At 37.8% G+C, this 22,996-nt stretch overlaps 1 protein-coding gene across 12 annotated transcripts; it reads right to left on the bottom strand.

Moving 5' to 3' along the window:
- Window positions 1-516: 516 nt before the first annotated feature.
- LOC124184177 (MAP kinase-activating death domain protein) lies at window positions 517-22,489 on the bottom strand. Of its 12 annotated transcripts, XM_046573574.1 has the most exons (34): window positions 22,356-22,489; window positions 18,920-19,149; window positions 18,523-18,691; window positions 17,696-17,858; window positions 17,396-17,588; window positions 17,156-17,313; window positions 16,780-17,080; window positions 16,348-16,677; window positions 16,134-16,166; window positions 15,863-15,984; window positions 15,092-15,795; window positions 14,744-14,991; window positions 14,022-14,216; window positions 12,840-13,196; window positions 12,688-12,756; window positions 12,401-12,601; window positions 12,106-12,310; window positions 11,930-12,022; window positions 11,711-11,844; window positions 11,421-11,579; window positions 11,150-11,341; window positions 10,938-11,043; window positions 10,723-10,865; window positions 9,807-9,953; window positions 9,216-9,360; window positions 9,021-9,150; window positions 8,661-8,877; window positions 8,266-8,538; window positions 7,955-8,134; window positions 5,892-5,900; window positions 3,617-3,689; window positions 3,394-3,440; window positions 3,046-3,193; window positions 2,730-2,871 (listed from the first exon to the last, which is right to left on the bottom strand). In XM_046573574.1, the coding sequence occupies exons 2-33, from the start codon at window positions 19,013-19,015 to the stop codon at window positions 3,062-3,064; spliced, it is 5,724 nt and encodes a 1,907-aa protein (XP_046429530.1). In that variant the 5' UTR covers window positions 19,016-19,149; window positions 22,356-22,489; the 3' UTR covers window positions 2,730-2,871; window positions 3,046-3,061. The 12 variants fall into 12 exon arrangements, with proteins under 12 accessions (XP_046429522.1, XP_046429531.1, XP_046429526.1 ...); XM_046573566.1 differs by lacking the exon at window positions 3,046-3,193 and having other exon boundaries at window positions 517-2,871; XM_046573575.1 differs by lacking the exon at window positions 3,046-3,193 and having other exon boundaries at window positions 517-2,871; window positions 10,723-10,817.
- Between the last annotated feature and the right edge of the window lie 507 nt (window positions 22,490-22,996).

Raw genomic sequence — 22,996 nt, 5'->3', positions numbered from 1 at the left:
CACGGCGCAACGGATAATTTTTACCACCGAATGCCCTAATTAGACTATACGCTGTATATCTCGTCAGGTCTTTGTCTTTGCAGTCTGATAATTGCTAGTTCGAAAGCCAGCTTTTAAGTTGGCGAGCAATCATCAAAATTGCAGGCAACTGTGATTCGTCTTTGAAACTACTGAAATTTTACAATACGTTTAGGATAAGGATTTGTTCTACGCAGATTCAAATGCCCATGAAATATATATTATATTTATTTTACCAACATTATAGCGTAAATGTATGTTCGACGAGATAGGCGTTAGTCAAAAGTACAGTACTCATCATTGAATACGGTGAGCATTGTTGTTTGGTGATATACAAGGACCAGCAATTCCCACGTTACGCAGCAGTTTCAGAATCGTTTGTTCGACATTGGCTGGTTATATAAATAAACACATTTTTCGCTCGATGTCATATCTGCGCGATGAGCTTCATTCAATTTCTGGTGAAGTCTATACTTTTGAAAAACACTGACTGATCGGAATTGAAAGCACTCTGCACATTTCTACGCACTATCATAAAATATAGCACATTGTTATATTGCTTTTTCTGATGCTATTTTTTTTTTTATCGAAATGCAGTATAAACTCCCCGCATTCGTAACTGACTCGCACCTATTTGCTCCTTTTCAATCGCCATATTTTCGGTCATCGATATCAATTAAAATTATTTCAAATGTTTGTACGATTATACTCGTTTCTCAGACATCAATAGATATCATATTTATGTGGTTCATGTAGAAGAAATCCACAAAATCTGTTCACAAAATTTAACTTTTTAGAGTTTAAAAGAAAACATTTCAAAATCATTTTTTCATCAAACGTAGGTTGTATAAACAACTTGAAAACATGTAATTAAATGACAAAATTTACCATATTGGACTGTTTTTAATATTTTCTTTCTGGACACAATTCGACTGACTACAAAACGAGTGGCTGTATGAATAATCTTGATCGTAATTCGTACTATTTTTACTCTGACCAATTATTGTTTTTTTGAAAGAGTCAATGGTATTTACTTATGTTGATTGCCCAGGCAAAATAGTTCAGTAGGCGTCAGTAAATTAATTGTCCTCGTTATTAAGGAAAAATGATTTTTCTCGGTATTAATTCGATGTTGAAAAATATTAAATGATTACAAACAGGAAATAACAGACTTGTATGTAGCCATAACTGTATTTATAGACTTGTACGCATTAACAAAGAATGACTGCATTCAAGTAGGAATTTATACTTTAAACAATCTGACATAAACTGAATGTAGATAACACTCTAAAGCATGTATTCAAAGTTGTTGACATGTATGTATAGAATATACATATAAATCACATCAGAATATTGATTACATATTTTTACAATTTCCCCAAAACATAGCTGAACGGGTGACGTAATCACGCGAGTGTTATTTATCTCATCAACAGACTGTTTAATTATTTCATCACTAATTCGCACAACAAAAAAAATCGATCAAAATATAAAACAATCATGCGCAATATTATAAAGTTCATCGATGAGATATTTGCAAAAAAGACAAATCGAATTTTCATGGTTAATCAAGTGTATCGTGTTTGTTGCAAGCAGCAACAAATATTGTCTGACGTGGCACTATAAGTGAATATCTTTGTATAGCACAGGTATACATAAAACTAATAATCGACGTGTGATATTCGTTTTTTTAGGATAATGCAATATTATATATATCTGGCAACAATAGTTATATTACATATTATGTTTGGTAAATAGTAAATTAACTCACCTAGATTCAAACTCGTAAAATATTGACCACAACTTTTACAAATCATATGGTAAAAATATAAATGTTGGTAAATATCTAAATTTCGTACAATATACATTTTCATGTTTCGCTTAACAAAGACTGTTATAACAAAGGAACAACTATATAATATCGTTTATCACTATTAAAAAAGTCCAGTAGTAAAATATACATCGTAATATTCATTGTAAATCATTACACTGCTCCCTCCCAAATTCTGTAAGTTGATTTCTATGACGTTCAATGTTTAATAAGTTTAGCACTACATTCCCAAATCAAGTTCATCACGAATCTAATGAAGCCCAGAAGCTTGCTTCACAAATTACTCGATACCTCCTACGTATAATTTGTTCGAATTGCATATCGTACATTATATTTATTTATACCCCATCTATTTTCTACTATTGAAAGGCATCCCAACAAATCGTAGCAAGTGTATTATGGCATTCACAGACTTTAATGGAATGACGGAAAAACATTAAGATAAAATTCTCAACATTCCTAAATAATTAATTCAAATACTAACCAAATTATGAACGTTATAAAAGTAATCACTTCGTAATGGGATGAGCTAAATCGCACTGCTGAACTGCCTCCTAATTATAATATTGAAATAGACTTGTGACTGAGTTATTCGTAATGATTCCAAGTATTGACTTTGCACTGTATGCAATTCAAAACAAAGTTCTCTCTTTTTTTTTATTTCTTTTTTTTTTTATTTCTATTTGCGAATGAAAGAAGGACTAGATGATATTCTTGTACGAATTCTCCAAGGTATTTATAAAACGCGACGAATAACTTCCCTACTATACCCAAGGTAGGCAGGCGTAAGGGGCACAACTATCGTAGTCATGCGTCAGTGGGAGAGAGTGTCTGCCTCTATGTCAGTGGTGACGTGGGGAACCCGCCTGCGATAATCCAGATCCATGCATCGCTTGCGCACCACTGCCTGTAGGCTGATGTAGATATTGCTGTTGTTGCTGCTGCTGTAACTGTTTACGATCTTCCATGCCAGCAGCAAGATACGAAAAGACACAGAGAACTGCATAGCAGATCTGATCTGCCTGAAAAGTAACGAACAATACATACTGCCGTTCGTCGGTTAACAATTGCAAATTATTAAAGTGCAGTAGACAATGATACAACATATGAGTTAAAAATATGTGAGAAACTTAAGGAGGAGCATATTCTCGTTGGATAATAATCATAGTAGAGGATTAAAATAAAAAGAAACTTACACTTGGACTGATAAAATTAAACGTGTGTGTGAATTAAAGATTCATGCATTGATGTATCAGTTTTATCAAGAATCTGTGCCTCTGCAGATAGTTGAGCAGCGTGAGCAATCGAGAAGACTCTGTGTAAGCAGTGAGCTGTTTCGCCTGCCTGTATATGTGTAACAAAATTTTTTAATTACATTGAAAATAAATTCAAAATATATTATTTGTTCAAAAATAAGAAATAATATTTTTTAACCAAGATTTCAAATAATAGTCGGTTCGTTACATTACTACATGAGCTTTGAAAAATAGGTGATTCATGCATATGCGATCGTAATGCATATAGAGGAGTTTGATAATACTTACCAATTGTGACTTATATTTACGTTGAATTACTTGTCTAGTTTTAGGATCTGGAATAGAATAAAATATTCCGTTGCAATAATTATACACATACGCAGGTACGGATATTTTCATATCTCAATGGTGATTGAACCACTGACCGATGCCTCAAAGAAGGTGAAAGTAATTAAATGACGAAAATTGTGGCGTTATGAATAATATTTCATTATACGTATAAAAGACTTACTGAATTCTTCCAAAACGAAGATCCCACCCTTCTGTGTAAAGCACTTGCGGATATGATCGAGTCTTACAAAAAACTGCAATTAACACAATTTTTGTAAATTAGTGTCAAGTATAGTGCAATATTTCTAGTGCTACCATGCAAATTCTAGGTACCACTCAACGGTGAGAAGTATATTGGATGAAATAAATTGCTGAGCAAATTATCTCTAATTTCTTGTACTTGAATAGAATCATTGAAGTAATACAAGCATTCTTTACATGATGAAATGTCTCAGTTTGATCAAAAAATAGAGCACAGACAAGTCCTAGACATTTTGCAATTACTAGATCATGTAACATTTATTAAATCCAATATGGTAGAAGCAGGATTGAAGAGTTAGCTGTGAATATTAAGGTTGATTTTAAATACATGCAAACATTTAAAGCGTGGCGAATGAGAGCAGTACAGAGCGATGCAATTAGTCAGCAGCGGTACGTAGCTTAACATGCATTATCCAAGCATCAACAGCAGCAATAGTATAGCAGCAACAGCAGGCAACTCTGGAGATGGCCTAAACTCATCTTACATTGTTGATTGCTTGGCATTGAGAGATTGCTAAATGTGCATTTATATCATCTAGTTTAGTGGTGGACAATGTCCCCGGTAACAATGCACAGTTACAGTTTAGTTGCAGTATAGTATTAAATGTATAGTATTTAATGTGTAGTTTGTATATATATATATATATATATATATATATATATATATATATATATACATATATATTTGTGTGGTAGTAACAATTGAAACTAGAAACATCATGTAGCAGTGCCATGCCATGAGTGTGAAATTGTAATGTATAGGTATAGTGTATGAGTGAAAGTCTGTTGGCTGGATAGTATTTAAAAGTGATCGCTGATTAAGTTATAATATATATATATATATGTATATATATAAGGATGATAGCTCTAGGTAGCACCAATCCATTGCTCTACTAGGTGATGGGCGAAACGATGTGGTTATTGATATGGAGCAAGAAACGAGGATAGCGAGATGAATCTTAAGATTGGGTGACTGTAAGCACTCGGTGAAATTTTCATTTTTGCTGATATTTTTTCCCCATTACAAGTTGATTCTCAAGAGATTCGCATCTATAACATGTCAACACACTAAAGATTTATATGACACGAGGAGGAAATTTTTCACTCTTATTCGAATAATGCATATTTTGCAAAAATTGTAGGGCATACGAATGTATACACCATTTCATTCATTCTGCATATTTACATTTTTCCAAAACGTGTATATATTCGATAGATGTGTTCCGTGTTGAAAATCGTGGATAAAAGATATAGTATACCGATGGCAATATTAAATAATCTACTCAAATGCATGTATTTACTTAATGCCAATACTATATTTGCTTTCAATTTATGTAGACGTGTGTTATTATTATTAATAATAATAATAATAATAATGATAATAATAATAATGAATACTTCTTCGTACAGTGTATACCACCAAGATATAGGTCCTTTATAATTGTCACGAAAGTGGGAAAAATTTTCATACTCATACAACTACGACATATAATGTTCCTAAGCCTTATTCGTTGTATAATATCAGCAGAAACATATGTTTCATCAATGTATGAGTAATGCAGTCCCCCAGTCTTAAGGGAATGAATTACGTCAAGTTTGGGATTAGTGAGGCGCTACGGGTGTCACTACGTCTTGGTGCTATCGGGGCACACACTCTCTACGGCCGCACTCCGAAAGTCCAGTATTTATATTCATATTTTATAATAAGCTTTGACGGTAACATGTCTTTTTTTTTTATAATGAACAGCATCTCTAACACTCACTCTGCCTCTTCTAGTACCAGTATTGTGCACGGTTTCTGAGCTACATATAAATCTTACGCTACATAAGATATATGTACATATACACATATATGTATATGTATACATACACAATGTATTTTATACGGATGTTTTGTAAAGACACTAAAAAAAGAAGAAAAAAAATATCCGCACGATAATGTTACTGGTACTAGGTGAGCTCTATGATATCGGACGGAACATATACCACAACTAACATCAATCGATCAATATGGTAGGAAAACAGTGAAGTAGACAGAGCAGATCAATTAGTTTAAATGCAATCTGAGAATAATATAACAGTGGAACACGACTAAAAGTAACGGTGAAATAAATAAGCATTTCCGGAACACGGCCAACATTGAATATATTAATCAATACTGAACTGGTAACAAACAATGAGTTTTTTGATAATACCTCGAAATCCTGTTTACCCAAGCCAGGGCAATGTCGACAGACAGGACAAGAACAGAAAACAGAAAACATAAAATTAAATTAAGTAATATGATATAATACAGTATACGCATTAGTATAACTTTTACTTTTTAACAGATCATTTGGTAAAATAATAGAATTGTGCGGTAATATTATATACAGCCGTTGCCTATTGTCATGGCCAATCTGTAATAGTGAGGTTTCATTGTTCAAGGACCATCTCAAAAGTTCCCTAAGCTGAGAAAAGTCTATCCTCTAGCGCCGTATGTGCGACGGGGCACCGAAGAGAACAGCCTAATAAGCCCTACCTACAACTATAATACCACCTATCTCGTAACATTCATCCCGTACATATTTATTCATGTCTGCGGGTTAAATATATATATATATATATATATACATGTATAAACACACATTCATATGTGTTTGTGTGTGTGTATACATATATATGTATATTATGCATATACGTATATATAGACTTTTCTCGAACATGACCACGACAGAAAAAAGGTTGGTAGACTTATAGAAAGGTATAATATAGCATCCAACATTCAGTACAAATCATAATAGATGAGAATATAGAGTATAATATGGACAAATGATATGTTGTCTTTTTTTTTCAAAATCCTTAATAATTATAATACAGATAAAAGAGACTGCAGCTGCACATCGAGCTCCATGCAAGAAAAACATTGAATAACGCTTAAACAAAACATATCCAACATAATACCAATAATAAATTAGAGCTGTAAATGTGACCTGGCAATAATATTTAGTAATTACCGTATCCTATATGCGTCATTGAATTTCTCATCAATCACTTTGTCAAGTGAAGGAAATCATATGTATAATACATGAACATAATTTTATATAATTGATAATAATGCAGATTGTGAGAGATTTGATTTAGTGCAAGTCATATCAAAATAATGTACTCTCCAATCTTAAAATACAATGCATATTTCTGCTCAGTATCCTGCTGTCTTTTATGCCCTCAAGACGATCGAACAATGAGCATGTAATATTCCACGGTATTGTATATCAAGGTTTTCAGATCCATAGGTAAGACTGAGAAGATACGTACAAATACAAATTAAGCAGATCGTGGTGGCTATAGCGATGGGAGATAATATTGAGTGGTCCTTGCATCAATGCAATCAACGAAAAACACAGAGAGAAAAGTCAATAATTAAAAGTATACAGACAGTAAAGAAGAGATAGGGCCACGACACGCTCCCTACTCTTCTGCCTCGGTCCAACAGTTATTCAATGTCAATCAGATAGAATTATCTCGAGCAATTCACTGTTTTTAAATACTGCATATGCGGGAAAAATTATTTAACGATGTATGTGTTACACTCGTACATGAATTAAAAACTGTTGCAAAGTAAACCACTTGATAATTTTACCTTATGCATTTTACAATTCCACAAATGCGTGAACATAGACCACCAAAAAGATGATGCAAGAGAGTCGTAAGAGTATTTTTGATCGACAGTGCGACGAGCTGGATGTTTTGACACGAATGTATGTCGTACAAATACTCAAGTATTAATATATACATATATAATTTTGTTTGATCTGTTTTCAATGATCAAAGGTCTAGTACTTGCGGTACGACCGTGTACAAATGTATACCGGAAAACTCATAGTTAATTTTATGTTCATCGCATCCATGTTATATATCAGTTTTGTTGAACCGAGGCAAGTTATACTGTCGAAACGTTGAAGTAGGCTTTCAATGTAATCGAGTTTGATTGTATGTATTGACTAGGTAAACTATGTTAACTGCTGAAATAAGTATTTTAATATTAGTCGGGGTAGAAAATCTGCTAAATAAACTGACGATATATACCTAAAGTGTAATTCAACGAATAGTAACTAGCTACAAGATTGAAATATTCAAAATCTTATTAAATATAATATTTTTGCATTACATGAATGGTTCAACAAAATGAAAATGATAAAAGGTACAAATTTGATGTATGTATGGAACTTGAATTTATCTCACACTGATACGTTAATTCAAGAGAAATAGATTGTACCTTGCTATTAGCGAAGAGTAGACCCACGCCCTCCATGCATACTTGGAGAAGGCCCCCCTCACCCGTGCGCATATCTTGCACTGGAAACTCACCACCTAATTCTACACCCGAACCAGCACCTCGACCTCGTTGTGCCGCTTTCTCCATTGCGTCTTTTATACAATAATATAGGTCTTTACACTGAAAAGAAAATAAAAATCATAACGTAAAGGTCATAGAGTATCAGTTAACGGTCGGTTTCCAAATAGGTATTTTTACCGCGATACCGTACAGTCTCCGAGTTTACCATAAATATCAGAGTAGATTCTTACCTTTTTAGTGTAATATTTATGCAGTTGAGTTTGCCCTCCATTTCGCCTCCAAAGACAGAGGACTTTATTCTTAGGACTATAAGTCATATTAACCAAGCGCTCGTACCACCAGCGCTCGACAATCACACCATTTACCGATCTGAGTACCAAACCATCGTGTCGTACTTCCAAAAAACGCAAATCACCTTCGGCATCGACACCAGCATGAACAGTAAATGATTGACGGTGCATTTGACGAGAAGTGAGAGGCTTTAGATCAATGTCATTGCCATGCTAAAAAATTACGACGAATTTGTGTAGTGGAGAATGTTATAACTGCGCATTGTAAACACATTTCAATAGCAAGAATATACTTATTGTAGTGAGTTTTCAAACGACGATTTAAGCATACTTACAAGATTGGTCATTTGATCCAATAGCTGATTAAGCTCTTGACTGTAAATGAGGCCGATGTGACTTTTTCCGAGCAATCTACGCACTTTACGCTTCAATTCTCCCTTATCAACATTGAGCATTACCAAAATAGCTGTCAGATTGTGAAGTAAAGTACATAATAATCTGTCCTCATCATGCTCCAGCCTCCTCCTCTCGCTTTCACTCAGACTCTTGTACCTACAAATACATAATGACTATGCAAATCTTTTTTACAATACTCTAGGCTCCGCGAATAGTTTGCATATGTTACTTAAACTAAAGATCGGTAAATGTATTCAAAAAGTATCATAACAATACGTGTAAACCGCAATTCGAAATACCTTTCCATCATTTCTCCTGGTCCCTGATCCATGCCCACCATATCACGCTCCTGAGAGACAGCGTCAAGGAACGCATCCTCCCAAAACTGCATTTGATCCCAGAGAGAAGATCTTTCTTTGCCCAATAATCCTAAAAATGCAAAAATGCCGCACATAGTTTTTTTCAATTGCAAACTAGCTGATGAATAGAATTACCTTCAAAAAGATAAGTTCGAGCTGCTTCTGGACTCGGTGTTGTTACTGTTGGAACAAGACTTCCACCGTGATATCTAAATCCAGTGCTTAAAGACGACTTGCTGGACCAAACACTCGCAGTTCGCTGTTTAGTTTGGTGTGGAAACTGAAATACGAGCATTTATCAAGTTAATTTTACGGGATTTTGAATGTCAGATGCCAGGTATGCTGATTGAAGATTTTTTAGAGATGATCATCTTTGAATTAAAATCGGTATGTGACACAATAAGAATTGAGCATTGTTCAGGAAAAGATGATGATACATTACATAGTAAAGAAGTACAAAATTTACCATATAATATATCGATGTGTAAAATAATGGAAACTATTCGTGAAACAGTAGAATTTTCAAATATGTAAACATATTTCGTAATTTTCTACATGAATATGCATCATTAGAGTGGCTAAGCAAAGTGATCATGGTTCAAAGTCATCGTCAAGTTTGATATACCATGCTAAGCTCCATGCTATTTACGTTCAAGCATACATCAAGTCTGAAATGTACATGATATATTTGACTGAAAATGGATTATAATATACTGCACGACTCACATTGCCTTGCTCAACCTCACTATCAGAGACGGTACTGCGAAAAGAGGCCTGGTGTGCTTGCCGAAATGCAGGATTCGTGATAATGCTGCCTCCATCAGTCGAGAGGGCTTCGCTGCTTCCTGTACCGCCACCTGCACCACGCCCTCCCTACAAACACAGCGTGCACTGCCTGCAGTCCAGTTCATTCAAGACATTCGCAAGCTTTTTATAGTGCGACCAAGTAAGGATAAAATACTCATGGTAAAATGCTACAGAGCATATGTACACAAAAAGCTGAGCAGATACAAAAGCAAATTTCAAAAAAGATGGTGTGGTTTCTTTTTTCAAAAATCGTCGAAACACACAAATATTGAAAGTTGTTAAATAGCTACGATATATACAAATGACCAATGCGCTATGCATGACATTCGTTGACAGCAAAACTGTGTACTTGGTCACATTGAAGCTATGTTTGACATTCTATTACAGCAAACACTGTTTACTTGGTCACACTGCAGCTAACGTACAAGACTGACATCCATGATATATTGATTGTACGTGTCATGGCGTACAATTAGGTATTATAAATATATACATGTTTTCGATGTATTTTAGCTGTCCACACAGAAATTCAATTCGAATGCAATAACATATCTACATTATGAATATTCTCTCCTGAATTTATAATTTATCATCACAGGTCTGTTTCTAACAAAGGAGAAAAAAAAATTTGCCTGATCTGTAGAAAAATGCGAATTGAGTTACAGATGAGAAATTTAGCTATCTCTGAAAGATGAAATTGAAACAGAAAAACACTATAAGGAAAGTGATTACGCGCATAGTGCACCATACGAGTCCAGCCAACACAGCATGCGTATACACATAAAATATTATAAGTGGACTTTAGGACCAGTAAAAAAATTCAATCATGGAATACCTCTGAGTCAAATGACGTTAATCTGCTGAGTAATTTTCCTTTCTTCGAAAACATATCGAGAAACATTTCTGTGGTCGATTGATTTTCATCTCCACCTGCAGGTAATTGAGGATGTGACATTTCCAATCTGAGTTGTGGTAACTCTGAGACAAAAATTATACATTCAAGGTAATGTAAAGGGATCAATAAGATATGATCATCTAATCCCATCATACCTGAAGACTGTTGAAGGGATGATTTCCTAGATAAGTCTGACAAGTCAGGCTGCTTCGGTGACTGTGGGGACCTCAAATTTTCTTTACTACCAAACGGACTGGAAGTCTGTAGCAGCGTAGGTGAAAAAAAACGAACTACTTATTAGTGACTGTTACGTGCAAGGAATACGAGTAAAAAATTGGTCACAAATCATTTTCACTTGGATGCTTACCTGAGATATGAGAGAACTTTCAAATCCTCCCTCTGTTAGGTCTTTGCTCCAGTAGTGTGTATGTGCAATTTCCATCAGTTGGAATACAGATGCCATACCACCTGGTCCAAAATTGCTATAAGTATGTACCAGGCCGTGCACTACAGCTTGAAGGCACTTCAGCATCCCTTTATAAACTGGCCGTGAAACGCACTGCATAGAAAAATATGTGTTCCCTTATTTTGCTGGATACTGTGCCATTGAAACTTTGAATTTACAAGAATATACATACAACGTCATCGATATGATCATCGGGGCTTATTTTTCTCTCAAGACCCTTATTCAAATTAGTTACAACAAGATTGCGATAACTCTCATCTTCCATTAGTTTTTTCAACCTATTCAATTTGAGCCAGCCCACTCCTTCTCCAGCTAATGCCTGGTTTACAATCTGAAATATGCGTTATTTGTCTTTGAGTCACCATAAACGAGACTATTTAGTAATATGGAGGAAGTTTTGCTAGTGTTGGTTATTCTTACGCTTACAATTACTTTCATACTCATACAACTAATAATGCTCACATCTGTCAGGAATGCTTGATTATCGCTATTTGTACTCGATCGCTCTACATTTTGCATCCGTTGTAATTCCTCCTGACTAGGTTTGTTGGTTGAATGTTTTATCAACGACGATCTCTCGACCAGCCCTTTTCTACCTAAAAAATCCAATAGATTCCAATTGTATAACTTACTGTATTGTAAATACTTCAATTAAAAATATTCTCAGCATATCAGGCGTACCTTTAGGGAAGGGTCCAAATGTCTGAGATTTCTCTTTGGATTTTTGCGATTGAGGAAGAGGATTGGCGTTCCGATTAGAGTTATGCTTATTACCTGCAGATAGTAGGAGTTTTTGAATAATTGACAATTCCCTATTAAATTTCGAACTGGATTCAGCATTTGCAAGTAGGACTCACCAAATAAATCACTAAACATACTGCTAGTTTGCGCAGCTATGCCATTCAGATCACTGCTTATATTGCTAAAAAAATCCCGCCCAATATCTCTTCTACCAGCACGAGAGTCAGACGCGACTAACTGGGTACTACTAGAGTCTCTTCGTTGAAGCGGACCAGGTGGTGGAGAAGTGTGCGGAGGTGATTGCTGGGAATCACTGAGTCCCTGAAAAATGTTGACAGACTTATGAAAATTAAAGATCACGGTGTAATTATTCTATTTACAACAAACACACTATTAGATATATAGCTTTACCTTGAGCAACCCTTTTTTGGTCGCAGCTTCTTTAGCACTTTTAGTCAAATCACCAAAAGTGCTCTTTCCCACATAGGTCAGATCATCAAAGGTATTTTTACTAACACCTGCAGCTGTTTTACTCGCTTCTAAGGCATTCTTTGATACTTCCTGAACTGACTTCGATGCTTCACCCATAGCTTTCTTCGTTTGCTGCGTAAGCTATGTTTGAAAATTATTATATCAATACTTAAACTTTGATGATGGATCTTAATTTACTAAAAATTCTATCAGAGAATACAGTTTACCTGTTCCAAAGGTGCAAATAAGCTTTCTTCGCCAGCTTCATTTATTTTTTCCCTCGCTTGATGCTTCAGCTAGTTCAAAAAAAATTATCGCTCTTATCACACAAATCTCGAATCAATTTGACAAAGAAAAACGATGTTTGACCACTTAATACCTTGTCCATATGAGCGAGCAGTCCATCTTGACTACTCTGTCTTGTCGTCTCCCTAACTAAATCTTTAGCTTGTGAGGCAAATTGTTCAAATAACGACCCTTGCGACCCCTGTCTGATCACACCGGTTCCAGTACTATTTCCACTGTTTTGCCGAGGAACATTGCTGTTTCCACTATGATGACGCTGAACGCCATTACCAGTAGTCGCTTGACGAGGTAATGTAGGTGACCCATTGTTACTGCCACTACTTGGTTGTCTTGGAAGAAGAGGTCCAACCGCTGATCCGAAGCTCGATGTACGTGCCAGAACATTGCCTACACTTGGTTGGCGTTGCGGCCCTGGACTGAGTGGCGGAACCTTAAAGTGCAAAGAAAGTTTGTATTATCCACCGAAACGTGATGACTATTTACAGTGAACAGATCGTAAACTTTAATTCTAAACATTGGTAAATAGTACATTCAGATCTTGTACTGACAAAAAATTGACTGAAAACTTTAGTATGGTACCTTCGCCACTTAGGAATGTATAAGTAATTGTATTGAGAACTGTTGTCCGAAATGTAAGGACAATTGTTTATTTGTGTACATACATACACAGTGCGGATAGAACAACTAGAAATACGTCGACAAGAAAGAATATTTGCGTTCAAGTCAAGTTTTGGCAAATGGCATGAGATTGTGACGAGAAAATATCAAATCCATTAAGCAATGAGGAAAATATGATGTATTTGCATATCGAAGCTGTAATATTCAATCAGCCCTGGTAAATCTTTTAGTTTCAGTGACGAAAAAAAAAAAAAATATTTTTTTTAAATCAGAGCACACGCATATAATTTAAACTTTAGATACGTTGTAGTAATTTCTTAATCACATATTGACACACATACCGATTTTACTCGAGCGCGTTACTGTACTTAAAAGCTCATCGACGATATCGCTTATAATTTGAAGTACTTTAGTAGCATGGTTTAGTGCTGTGCGATGAATCGATTAATTGAAAAACTCGATCAATCAATTATTCTATTAATCGAAGCTACCGATTAATCGCCCAGCACCGGTATGCTTATCAAAGGTGTCATGCATCAGCTATATACACATACTTAGCATAGCAATAAGCTAATTTAAGCTTCAGCAAATGATTGTGTGGAGAAAAAGAATGAGGTGAGCATGAGAACTGACTCACTGGGGTGACAGATCTATTGAGGCGTGAGGTCCGGTGGGGAGTGGTAGGGCGCTCTGTATCACTGGGTGATGGGGTCACTAAAGACCCCGCACCACTTCCAAACTGGCCTACCGTACTTTGTGCACTCAGGATTGTGCGTGGCGTGGCTGTTGTCGATGCTGAGTCTGATTCAAAGCTACCTCCCTCCTCTTTATCCTATGATTTCATATTCAATTCCTCTATTAGCAACGATAATTATACTTGTAGAAGAGATTCTCAACTTCAGAGTGGTTTATGAATTTTTTGTTCTTTTTGGAGGTAGCGTTTATGTATATGTAATGGCGTTTTAATGAGGTGCATTGAGTGCTGATATCTATTAAGGCAACTAAAGGCACATTGCACCAATGTTTTTAAAGCTCAATTCTCATCTGGTTCTTGAAACTAGTCTACAATTTATCATTTTATCGCCAATTTGGAGAAGACGAAAAAAACGTGATACTTCAGAGTGGTTGGGTGCCAATTTCTGTTGTTGTACCTTTCTAAAACGTCCTATCCGTACAAACGATTGATCACCTATTGCGGGTACATTATTATGGAACATCAATGTAATTAGGTAGGCAACAGAAGTTGGCGAATACCCATTCAGTTCCATACCTGAATCAAGTTAAGCAAAAGCCATCTATAGCCTAAGAGATCACTTTTCATGTATATAGTAAGTACTGGATATTATGCATAATTCTTACATTATCACTTTTAGCTGCTTGCGAACCCTCTTGAATCCTTGGATTTAATTCAAGCTCGGAATCCCTGTTGAAACTGGGACTGCTCAGATCACTCTGACTGGATGACGTACTTAGTGGACTTCCAGGTCTGGTAGGGGGATCGTCGTCAGCGCCAGGATATTGTAAAGAACTAGGGGGATTGTAAACATTCTTTGGATCAACCGAAAGAGACATTGGTTGCGGCTGCGTTGCTTGAGGGCAATGGTAGCCTGAAATTTGTAAAAACGGTACGAGTACGGATGAATAAACGTCTTAAATTTCTCAGCCAAGCGAGAAATTTCGTGTACTGGGAAAAAGATTTCAACTCACTGGGTGAAAGATCGGAAGATACCATTTCCGATACAAAATCGCTAAGCGAAGAGTAAGACGAACTGGTACTATCAGCTCCCTCAGAGTCAGATCCACTTTCATCCGTTGGCTGATTTTCAAGTTGTTGTAAAGTTCTCATTGCTGCAGCCAGGGAACCGTTCGAATCCCAAACGGGAAAATATATTGGCTCTAAGCTGGGAGCGTACCAACGCGGTTTGTCGCCAATTTGAGTAGGGTCGAATACACCTGTGTGTACTCTCAGGAAAGCCACATTACTTGGAGTGAGCGACCACTCTGCTAAGAATTCGACTGCTTGCGTCCTTGCAAATTTATTCAAAAAACTGCTGGTTCTCGGTCTTGATCTCAGGAACGAATTGATTTGAAAGGCTACTACCGGCCTTGGATAGAGTCTCAATGTTCTTGTGTGTTCGCTGAAGTTTGCCAACAAGTTTTGAGAGTTGAAAAAGCGGACCATAGCAACACGAGTCGCTACATCAACGGAATGAACGTCGTTTCCGTAGATAAATGGATTAAAGCCAGGTGACGGTTGAGAGGTTTGTTTTTGGGTCGAAGTTGGACTCATTGAAGGTGTTAATGACGCGTGATGTGGACTGGACGTGGATGGCGTTCCAGGGGAATTTGCAGCACTATGTTGACTGTGCATACTGTAGTCCATGCTGGGTCGGTGTCGAGCGGAAGAAACACTGCAACATTAAATAATTAATTAGCGATATCTGTTATTTGACTGCATTTCAGTATAAATCAACACACCTTAAAGTTGAGTGATGCGACGCGGAGCTTTCTCTTCTACTAGGCGACTGCATCAAAGGTTGTGGTGACGCATGCTGTGGTGAAGGCTGCTGTGGTTGCGGGGTTACCAAGCTACCCATTGCCTGAACAATAAATAGCATCTAAATCTTTTTCATAGATTCTAAATAAGAAATTGAGTTGGTAATTCACATTCAAAGAGTCGTGTTTGTTATTTGAATTCGATCAATTACATGCTTCATGCATAAAAAGACAGTATATAGAGAGTATTTACACCAGCTCCAACTTGGTCCATGAGTTGCATTGCCTTCAGAAACACACGGTGCAGCAGAAAAGTTGAAAAATTCATACAGAATTAGTGCCGCCAGATAGAAACAAAGATTTGATAGACATTACAGGCAGATAGTCGTGACGAAGAAATAAATTGCTTTTCATTTTGTCAACTTTGACGAAATCTTAACGTGTGCAGTTTAGTTGTTTCTACTAACCTGTTTGAGATGATTCTTTAAAATAGTACCCTCCGGTTCAGGCAGCGGTGGTAATGTATCACCAAAGCCACTAGGTGGTGTAATTTTATTGCTGTCTAAATCGACGAGCCAAATATCATCGGGCATTCTGAAGTTCTTTTTATATAGTAAGAAAGTTGCTGGAATTCCAATAACAAATGGTGTAGGAGCCAGCAGCAGTTGCTCTGCACAGCTCATACATGTCGGAAGCAGTGGGATTGCAGGAAACATATATTCCAGTGGATAGATCATGGTAACAAATGCCATAACTGACATTGACAAGGCGTTATAATCTCGGGATTGCAGCACAAGCTGAAAAATAATGAATAATTGTCACTCAACAATAGCAGCAGAAAATGGAATAAACGAAAATTATTAAGTACAAGACATTCATAATAGATCTGTTATAATCACCTTATGTTCAAGTAAAATGAGCGTCAGAACTTTCAAACATATGTCGACACCTAATAATTCCAAGGGAAGATGAAGCGGAAAGTCGACCAATGAAAATCTGGTGTGATCAGGTAGAGCAAAGCAGAGCGGCGGTTGTAACGACGGAGAGAGTATTTCAACTTCTACTCTAGTCTTTCCAGGAACGGGAACAGGGGCACTTAGTAGTCGCAGAATCCACGTTTCGATTTCTCTGACATCATGAAGTACAATTGACGGAGTGCCGTCAAGAGCCTGACTTGTTAGCGCGCTCCATACAGTGTCTCTGCGGGTGATGTGAAATTTGCATGTTTCACATTGAATAAATAAAAAAAGTAAAATGCATTTTGCCCAATCATACCTGTTAATTTGTCTCGAGGCTCCCACCCTCCTCGGGGAAGAACTCTCGTTGCAGGCGTCGATGATTTTTTTCAGAACAAACAAGCATTCTCGAAATGTTGAGAAAAATGGATGATGAGAGATTATGCAGAGCGATGTCAAAGAATGATTCCTCACACGCTGAAAGAAGATATAGAAAATGTCAAGTCCCAACATTTGCTTGGGCACACTTCCACTCTGTCTTCCGATGTCGCAGACCCACCTGACGTTTTCGCGAAGCTCTTGGAGAAGGAGAATGACTACCTCCACTTTCGCTGTCTCCGCTCGGTGCTGTGACACCGAGTCTTGGGGCATGAGGTGCATGTGGTGTGTCCGAGTCTCTCCTGCTTGGACAGTCCCTTTCAGAGTCACTTGGTCCTACCGCACTGCTCCTATAGTCGCTATAAAGAACAGCTCTAGACATACAGTCGCATAGTCATCGAATAAAAAACATTACTTTACACCACGTATACATGCAATATACTTTGCGTGGTATTGTATAATAAATGAAATGCCATTGCACCTAGAAAATGCTGAGTCCGAACTTTTCTCCATGCTTTTTCTCCAGCTTTCACGACGAAAAGTTGTACTGTGCCTATCCCTCCTGCCTGTCACCCCTCCGCCCATACTTCCGCCGCGTTCTATGGGTCGGTAGAAATTCACACATATTCCGTAACGTGTTTTTCCTGTGGGAACACAATCATGGTCATTTATTCGTAACTTTTATAAATATTAAAATATATCACTATCTTTAATGTACGATCAATGCATTATAGATCGAATCAGTTACAGATGTTATGGAAATGGCAATAAGATTCGGAAAGAGCCTCCAAGCTAGATGGGCGGATGTGAGCACGCGTATCGTCTTTTGGCGTCAATGCTCTCAGTAGTCGAAAAAAGATTGAAACTTGTTTAAACGGATTCATTACGACGATCTCCCTATTCGAATTTCACGAGAAAGCTGATTCAATGAACCGAAAATAAATTCGAATTAATTGTTTCATTGTTTTGAATGTAGAAAATAAGGTGAAATATTCCAGATGAATTCAAATTTGTACACAATAATCGAACAACAATGGATATAGACAGAATCGTGTATTACAGATTGGATGAATTTGAAATTGCGGTAGAAGTCAAATGTAAAAGAATTCAAAGGAATCAAACAGCATACGCATGAGTTGAAAATGATAAAACGATAAATTTGGATTGATTTGTGCATTGTGCATTCTGTTTTCTTGTGAAATTCGGATTGGGCAAGAGTCAGATCAAATCTGTTTCAATGGTTTCTCGATTACTGAGGTGAGTCATGCGTATGGGTTTTCATTTCATCTGAATGTAGCGAATACTTACCAGAATCCTTGTCAGTAAGTGTGAAGGTGAAGGAAGTAGCTTCTCGCAGGACTGTGCGTTTAGGTCCTACGCTACTACAGCCCTCGGGTTGGCAAAAGTAAACCATGTCAAGGGGTAGTGGAAAATCCTTGTGATCTTCCACAGGATATCTCCGTAGTAGCTCTGGTACCTGAAGTCGTAAATATCGATAGAATTTAGGGAGGACCGTGATAATTTCATTGCCAAATTGTCAAACTTCCTTATTAGAATCCATCTCAATTTCTCTATACAATTTCGTTGTACGAAAAAATTTATAATATCCATGGGAACTCGGGTTAGATTTTTATAAAAGCATTTATAAGAAATTTTCAATACGTAAGATGTAATCCAAGCGATGGAGCAGAACTATTTATGTTACCTGAACGGGCTGTCGAGAAGCCGATGGAGGTCTTGCCCCCACAATGGCCAGGTAATCAACCAGGCGAGGGCACAGAAATTTCTTTTGTATATCCATTTCTGTGTATGTAGAAAGCGTTGTCACCGACGTATGAAAGTGGTGAACGTCATTCGAGCTTTGTGGTTTAAGTCAAGCTTGTCTCTTAATCGAACCCTCATTATGTCATTTTACCGTAAAAATCCCTGTAACGCCTGAAAAATATTCACTGTTTTATTGCACCAAACGTTTAATAAAAATGGCATTGTAATATAATTATTATTCACAAATGCAATCTCACAATTAGATATTATAATATATTTTCAAAACGCGCAATAGAAGTTGAATTTATCCCCATCGTCACAGTTTTCCGAATCCCTTTCGAGAATTACTTAATTTGTTAGTATTATTTGTGCATTTCACGCGATGACGAGACGTCGTTCAGCGAAAAAAAAACTCACATCAAGAGATTTCGTTCTATTCAACTCTACATCCAGTTTTATACGCGAGTTGGAGGCGCGGTTGAACAGTTCTACTCTTCATTGAACGCAAAATCGATGGAACGAACGTAATCCTCCACGAACCACCCCACCTACGCGGCCTCCAATATTCTGCGTCTGCGTCCACGGAATTCGCGACTAAAAAATATGTGCCTACCCTACGTTATGATTATTATATCTGCTTGAGTATAAAAAAAATTCGACTGTCTCTTAATTGTACATTTATAGCTAAAACGATCGCATCATTTATATTTCGACACCTGCTTCTTCGTCGCGAGAGTATACGAATTAAGAAAATTGTCATTTTCATTTTCATTTCAAAAAATTATCCTATTTTTCCGTGTGCCAAAAATGAATTAAATCGAGGAATAAATATCATGGCTAGCATTCAAAGGTTCCGATCGAGAGATTACGTATCCGCGTCCGGAGGTAATCGATTTGCAGGAGACAATCATACGATAATTAACAAAATAATAGGCTAGTTATTAATACGTATATGTAAAAGTTTCCCTACTGCAATATAGTCAGTGATCACGTAACGTGAATTGCGGGATGTTGATATTACGTATATGTGTAAACGAAATAGCGCTAATCTTGTTCACCCTTCGACATGTAAGAATGGTAATTACGGTTTTCATTGCGTAACAATGATTAGATAATTATACAATTATTTTTTTCCCTGAAGCAAAGCTCGCCGGTTCAATAAAATTCAATAAAATGACGTTTCTCAGCGGTGAGGAAATATAATTTTGAAACAAAGTATATGACCACCACTCTATCAATCGTCTAGTTAGTTTCTGTCGCTGCTGTGATAAGCTTATAACTTTACGAATGTATTAAAAAATTGTATACTCGTACAATATTTTTTTTTATGCATGTTCTCGTAAGGAGTTGCAAGGTTTACAATTAAATACTCCGAAGTCAAATTTTTCCCATTTAGCAATGTATCAAAACGGGGGCAAGTTTCGTACCCTTTTCGGAATATCTCGTGGCGAAACGGGTCGGGGTTCTAAAAGGGCTGCAGGGGAGAGCGGAGAATGCGGAATAAATGGACGGAGAGGGGCGGAAGGGCCAAGGCCACGGTATCCAGCTAGCCGCCTGAAAATTCGGCTGAATCTCAGAGGGGTTGCTGCAAGTTACCGAATCCCGGGAAATGGGTCTCGATTCCCCTTCTCCCGTTAACGATCCGAGGGCACTTAACAGGGTCAGACGGACTTCACCGCTGACGCGAAAGTCTGACAATGAGTGCAAACTCGCGAGTTAGGAAAGCTGAACTGAACTGAATCAACTCGTTTTTAAATCCGTAATTTCAGTGAGCTTTGAATTTTTTTGTCGGTTCATTCCCGGCGATTCTGTGGCGCAAAAACGATCAGCGACTTCATATTTAAACATGGCATAAATTTTCCCATTTATTAGATGCTTTCAACGCGAGTGGAAAAAGCTCAACCGCCATGTCTGGTCGGCCGCTAAAGCAGACCGTTCGATTCCTACACTGTTTTACTACTTATTCCTAGCGCAGGCACTGAACGATCGGCGACGCCGCAAGAGGGTGATTTACTCGATGGAATATCGCATTATATTGCGGAAAATAAAAGATTAACGTTGCGAACTGTGATTAGTATTTTGACGAATTAACGAAAGTTAAGGGTGGATCCATACGACCAAAATGGTAATCAATATTCGCATGACAGATACGTCATTAGTTTCGTGTAAAGATTGCTTTGGGTTGTCGATTTGTTTGCACGAATTGATCGAAACTCAACTGGCTTCAAACCTCATTGTACGAAGGATTCGTTTGTATCTTCATTCAGTGCAAGTCTACAAAATTTTTTCCCTTTTGTCACGTGGAAGAGCAATTAGTTGGACGGAATATGAATCGTTCTGTTTTTGCTCGGTTTTTCCAACCCCCAGAGCCCCTTTTGACCTCTATTCTCCTCTAGCGCTGGGTATGATCTTGAGACATTAAAGGTGATCTTGACCTGAATTTATGATTCTATTAGCATCGCTCGGAGTGATATGCCGATGTGGGTCAATATCAGGCTTTCCATTAGCAACCCCTGTCAGGGGGTCGATGCAAGAGTTTTAAATAATATTCTCTATAAACTGCGCCAGAATTTCCTGTTTCTAAAATGCTCAACGTGATATCGATTCACAGCGCCAACGTATCATTTATACAATCGTTTGGAAAACCTTCGATATTGTGAGTTGATGGGTAAAATAGTCATAGAAGAAAATCACATGTGTATCAATAACCGACGCGTAACAAAAATCGTAAACCCCTTGACACATATGTTGTTTCACGAAGATCGATTACTCGCAACTACAAATGCATGGATAAAACAAATTGACCCAATTTATCGAAGGCTGGACACCGCTGCTCATCTCGCGATGTTACGTATAACATATAATTGGCACCTGTGCATACCAAATGTGTGTAAACACACGATACGGCGCTAATACATATACATATACATACGACCGCACGCGTGTGGATGTGTTATACGTTATGGAAAGACGGATTATCGTTATCAGCGGGGATGCCGAACTATATAGCACGAAATGCACAATACGCAGGAGTGCATAAATTACAATAAGCTGTTGTTATAGAAATGGTAAAACTGTACGTAAATGTACGTAAGCGTATCAGGAGAAAATTATTTATAGGTAACGGCAGCGATTACAGCTACATAAGTTTCAGGATCTTGACAAACGTCGGTTGATTACAACAACGTCACCGTCGACCACATTTGATAAGAAAACGTCAAAGAAACCATACGCCGAGGGTATAAAATATTACGCGAAAAATTTTCAATACCGTTCCGTCCCTATCAGCGGCAGTTTTATCCCTCGAGGAAAGACCAATATCCTTAATTGTTCCTGCGGGAATTAAGTGGACAATTAATTGATCGATGCTAACTTACGACAAGTTTGCAGAAACGGTCGGGTACCACGAACATGGCGGGTCACTCTCTCGTCGTCCGCAGCTGCGTCGACACGACCATGCCGCTCGGTGGCTCGGGCTACACTGAGCAACACTGAAACCGACAAGCACCTACGGGCTACGACGGCGCGTGAAAAACGTTCGCTGTTTTCCTCCCGCTTAGGCAGCCTCCTCCTCCTCCTCCTCCTCCTCACGCCCCACGTTCGTCGCTCGAGAACCTGGCCGGATCAATACCTGGGCGAAAAGCAAAAATGAGAGCAAGAGGAACAGCCGGAGCAGCTTTCGGAGGAGTCGGAGGGAAGATAGAGGAGAGCGGATTGATGTACCCCCGTAACTATAGCTATACAGCTCCGTACGGTACGAGATAATGCGCGGAGCTTTCGCGAGCAGAGCGAATCCCTCTCTGACATTGATACGCGTTTGTGGGTAAACACACCGTTACGTATGTACATATGTACGTACGTGCATACACACGGAACAACTTGTACCAGACCCATTTACTCGTACTCACACTTGCGCTGTTCGGTGTTCTTACGCACGTCATCGTCCGCTTACGTTCCATGCAAGTGCAGGGGTGATAGGTGTCGCTTTGCTTCGCCGCCTCCATGCCACCCCCAACCA

The sequence above is a fragment of the Neodiprion fabricii genome, chromosome 6 (assembly GCF_021155785.1).
Source record: "Neodiprion fabricii isolate iyNeoFabr1 chromosome 6, iyNeoFabr1.1, whole genome shotgun sequence".
NCBI classification, from domain to species: domain Eukaryota; kingdom Metazoa; phylum Arthropoda; class Insecta; order Hymenoptera; family Diprionidae; genus Neodiprion; species Neodiprion fabricii.
Note: the sequence above shows the minus strand (reverse complement) of the source record. Positions and strands in the feature narration are given on the sequence as shown.

Bases quoted from the DNA above. Each gene is read 5' to 3' on its own strand.
- LOC124184177 (XM_046573566.1), bottom strand. From the start codon at position 19,015: ATGGATATACAAAAGAAATTTCTGTGCCCTCGCCTGGTTGATTACCTG. The intron at 14,992-15,091 runs GTGAGTTGAAAT...TACAAATTTCAG, and splicing joins ATCTTCCGATCTTTCACCCA to GCTACCATTGCCCTCAAGCA. The intron at 9,361-9,806 runs GTGAGTCGTGCA...CTCGTATTTCAG, and splicing joins GTGAGGTTGAGCAAGGCAAT to TTTCCACACCAAACTAAACA.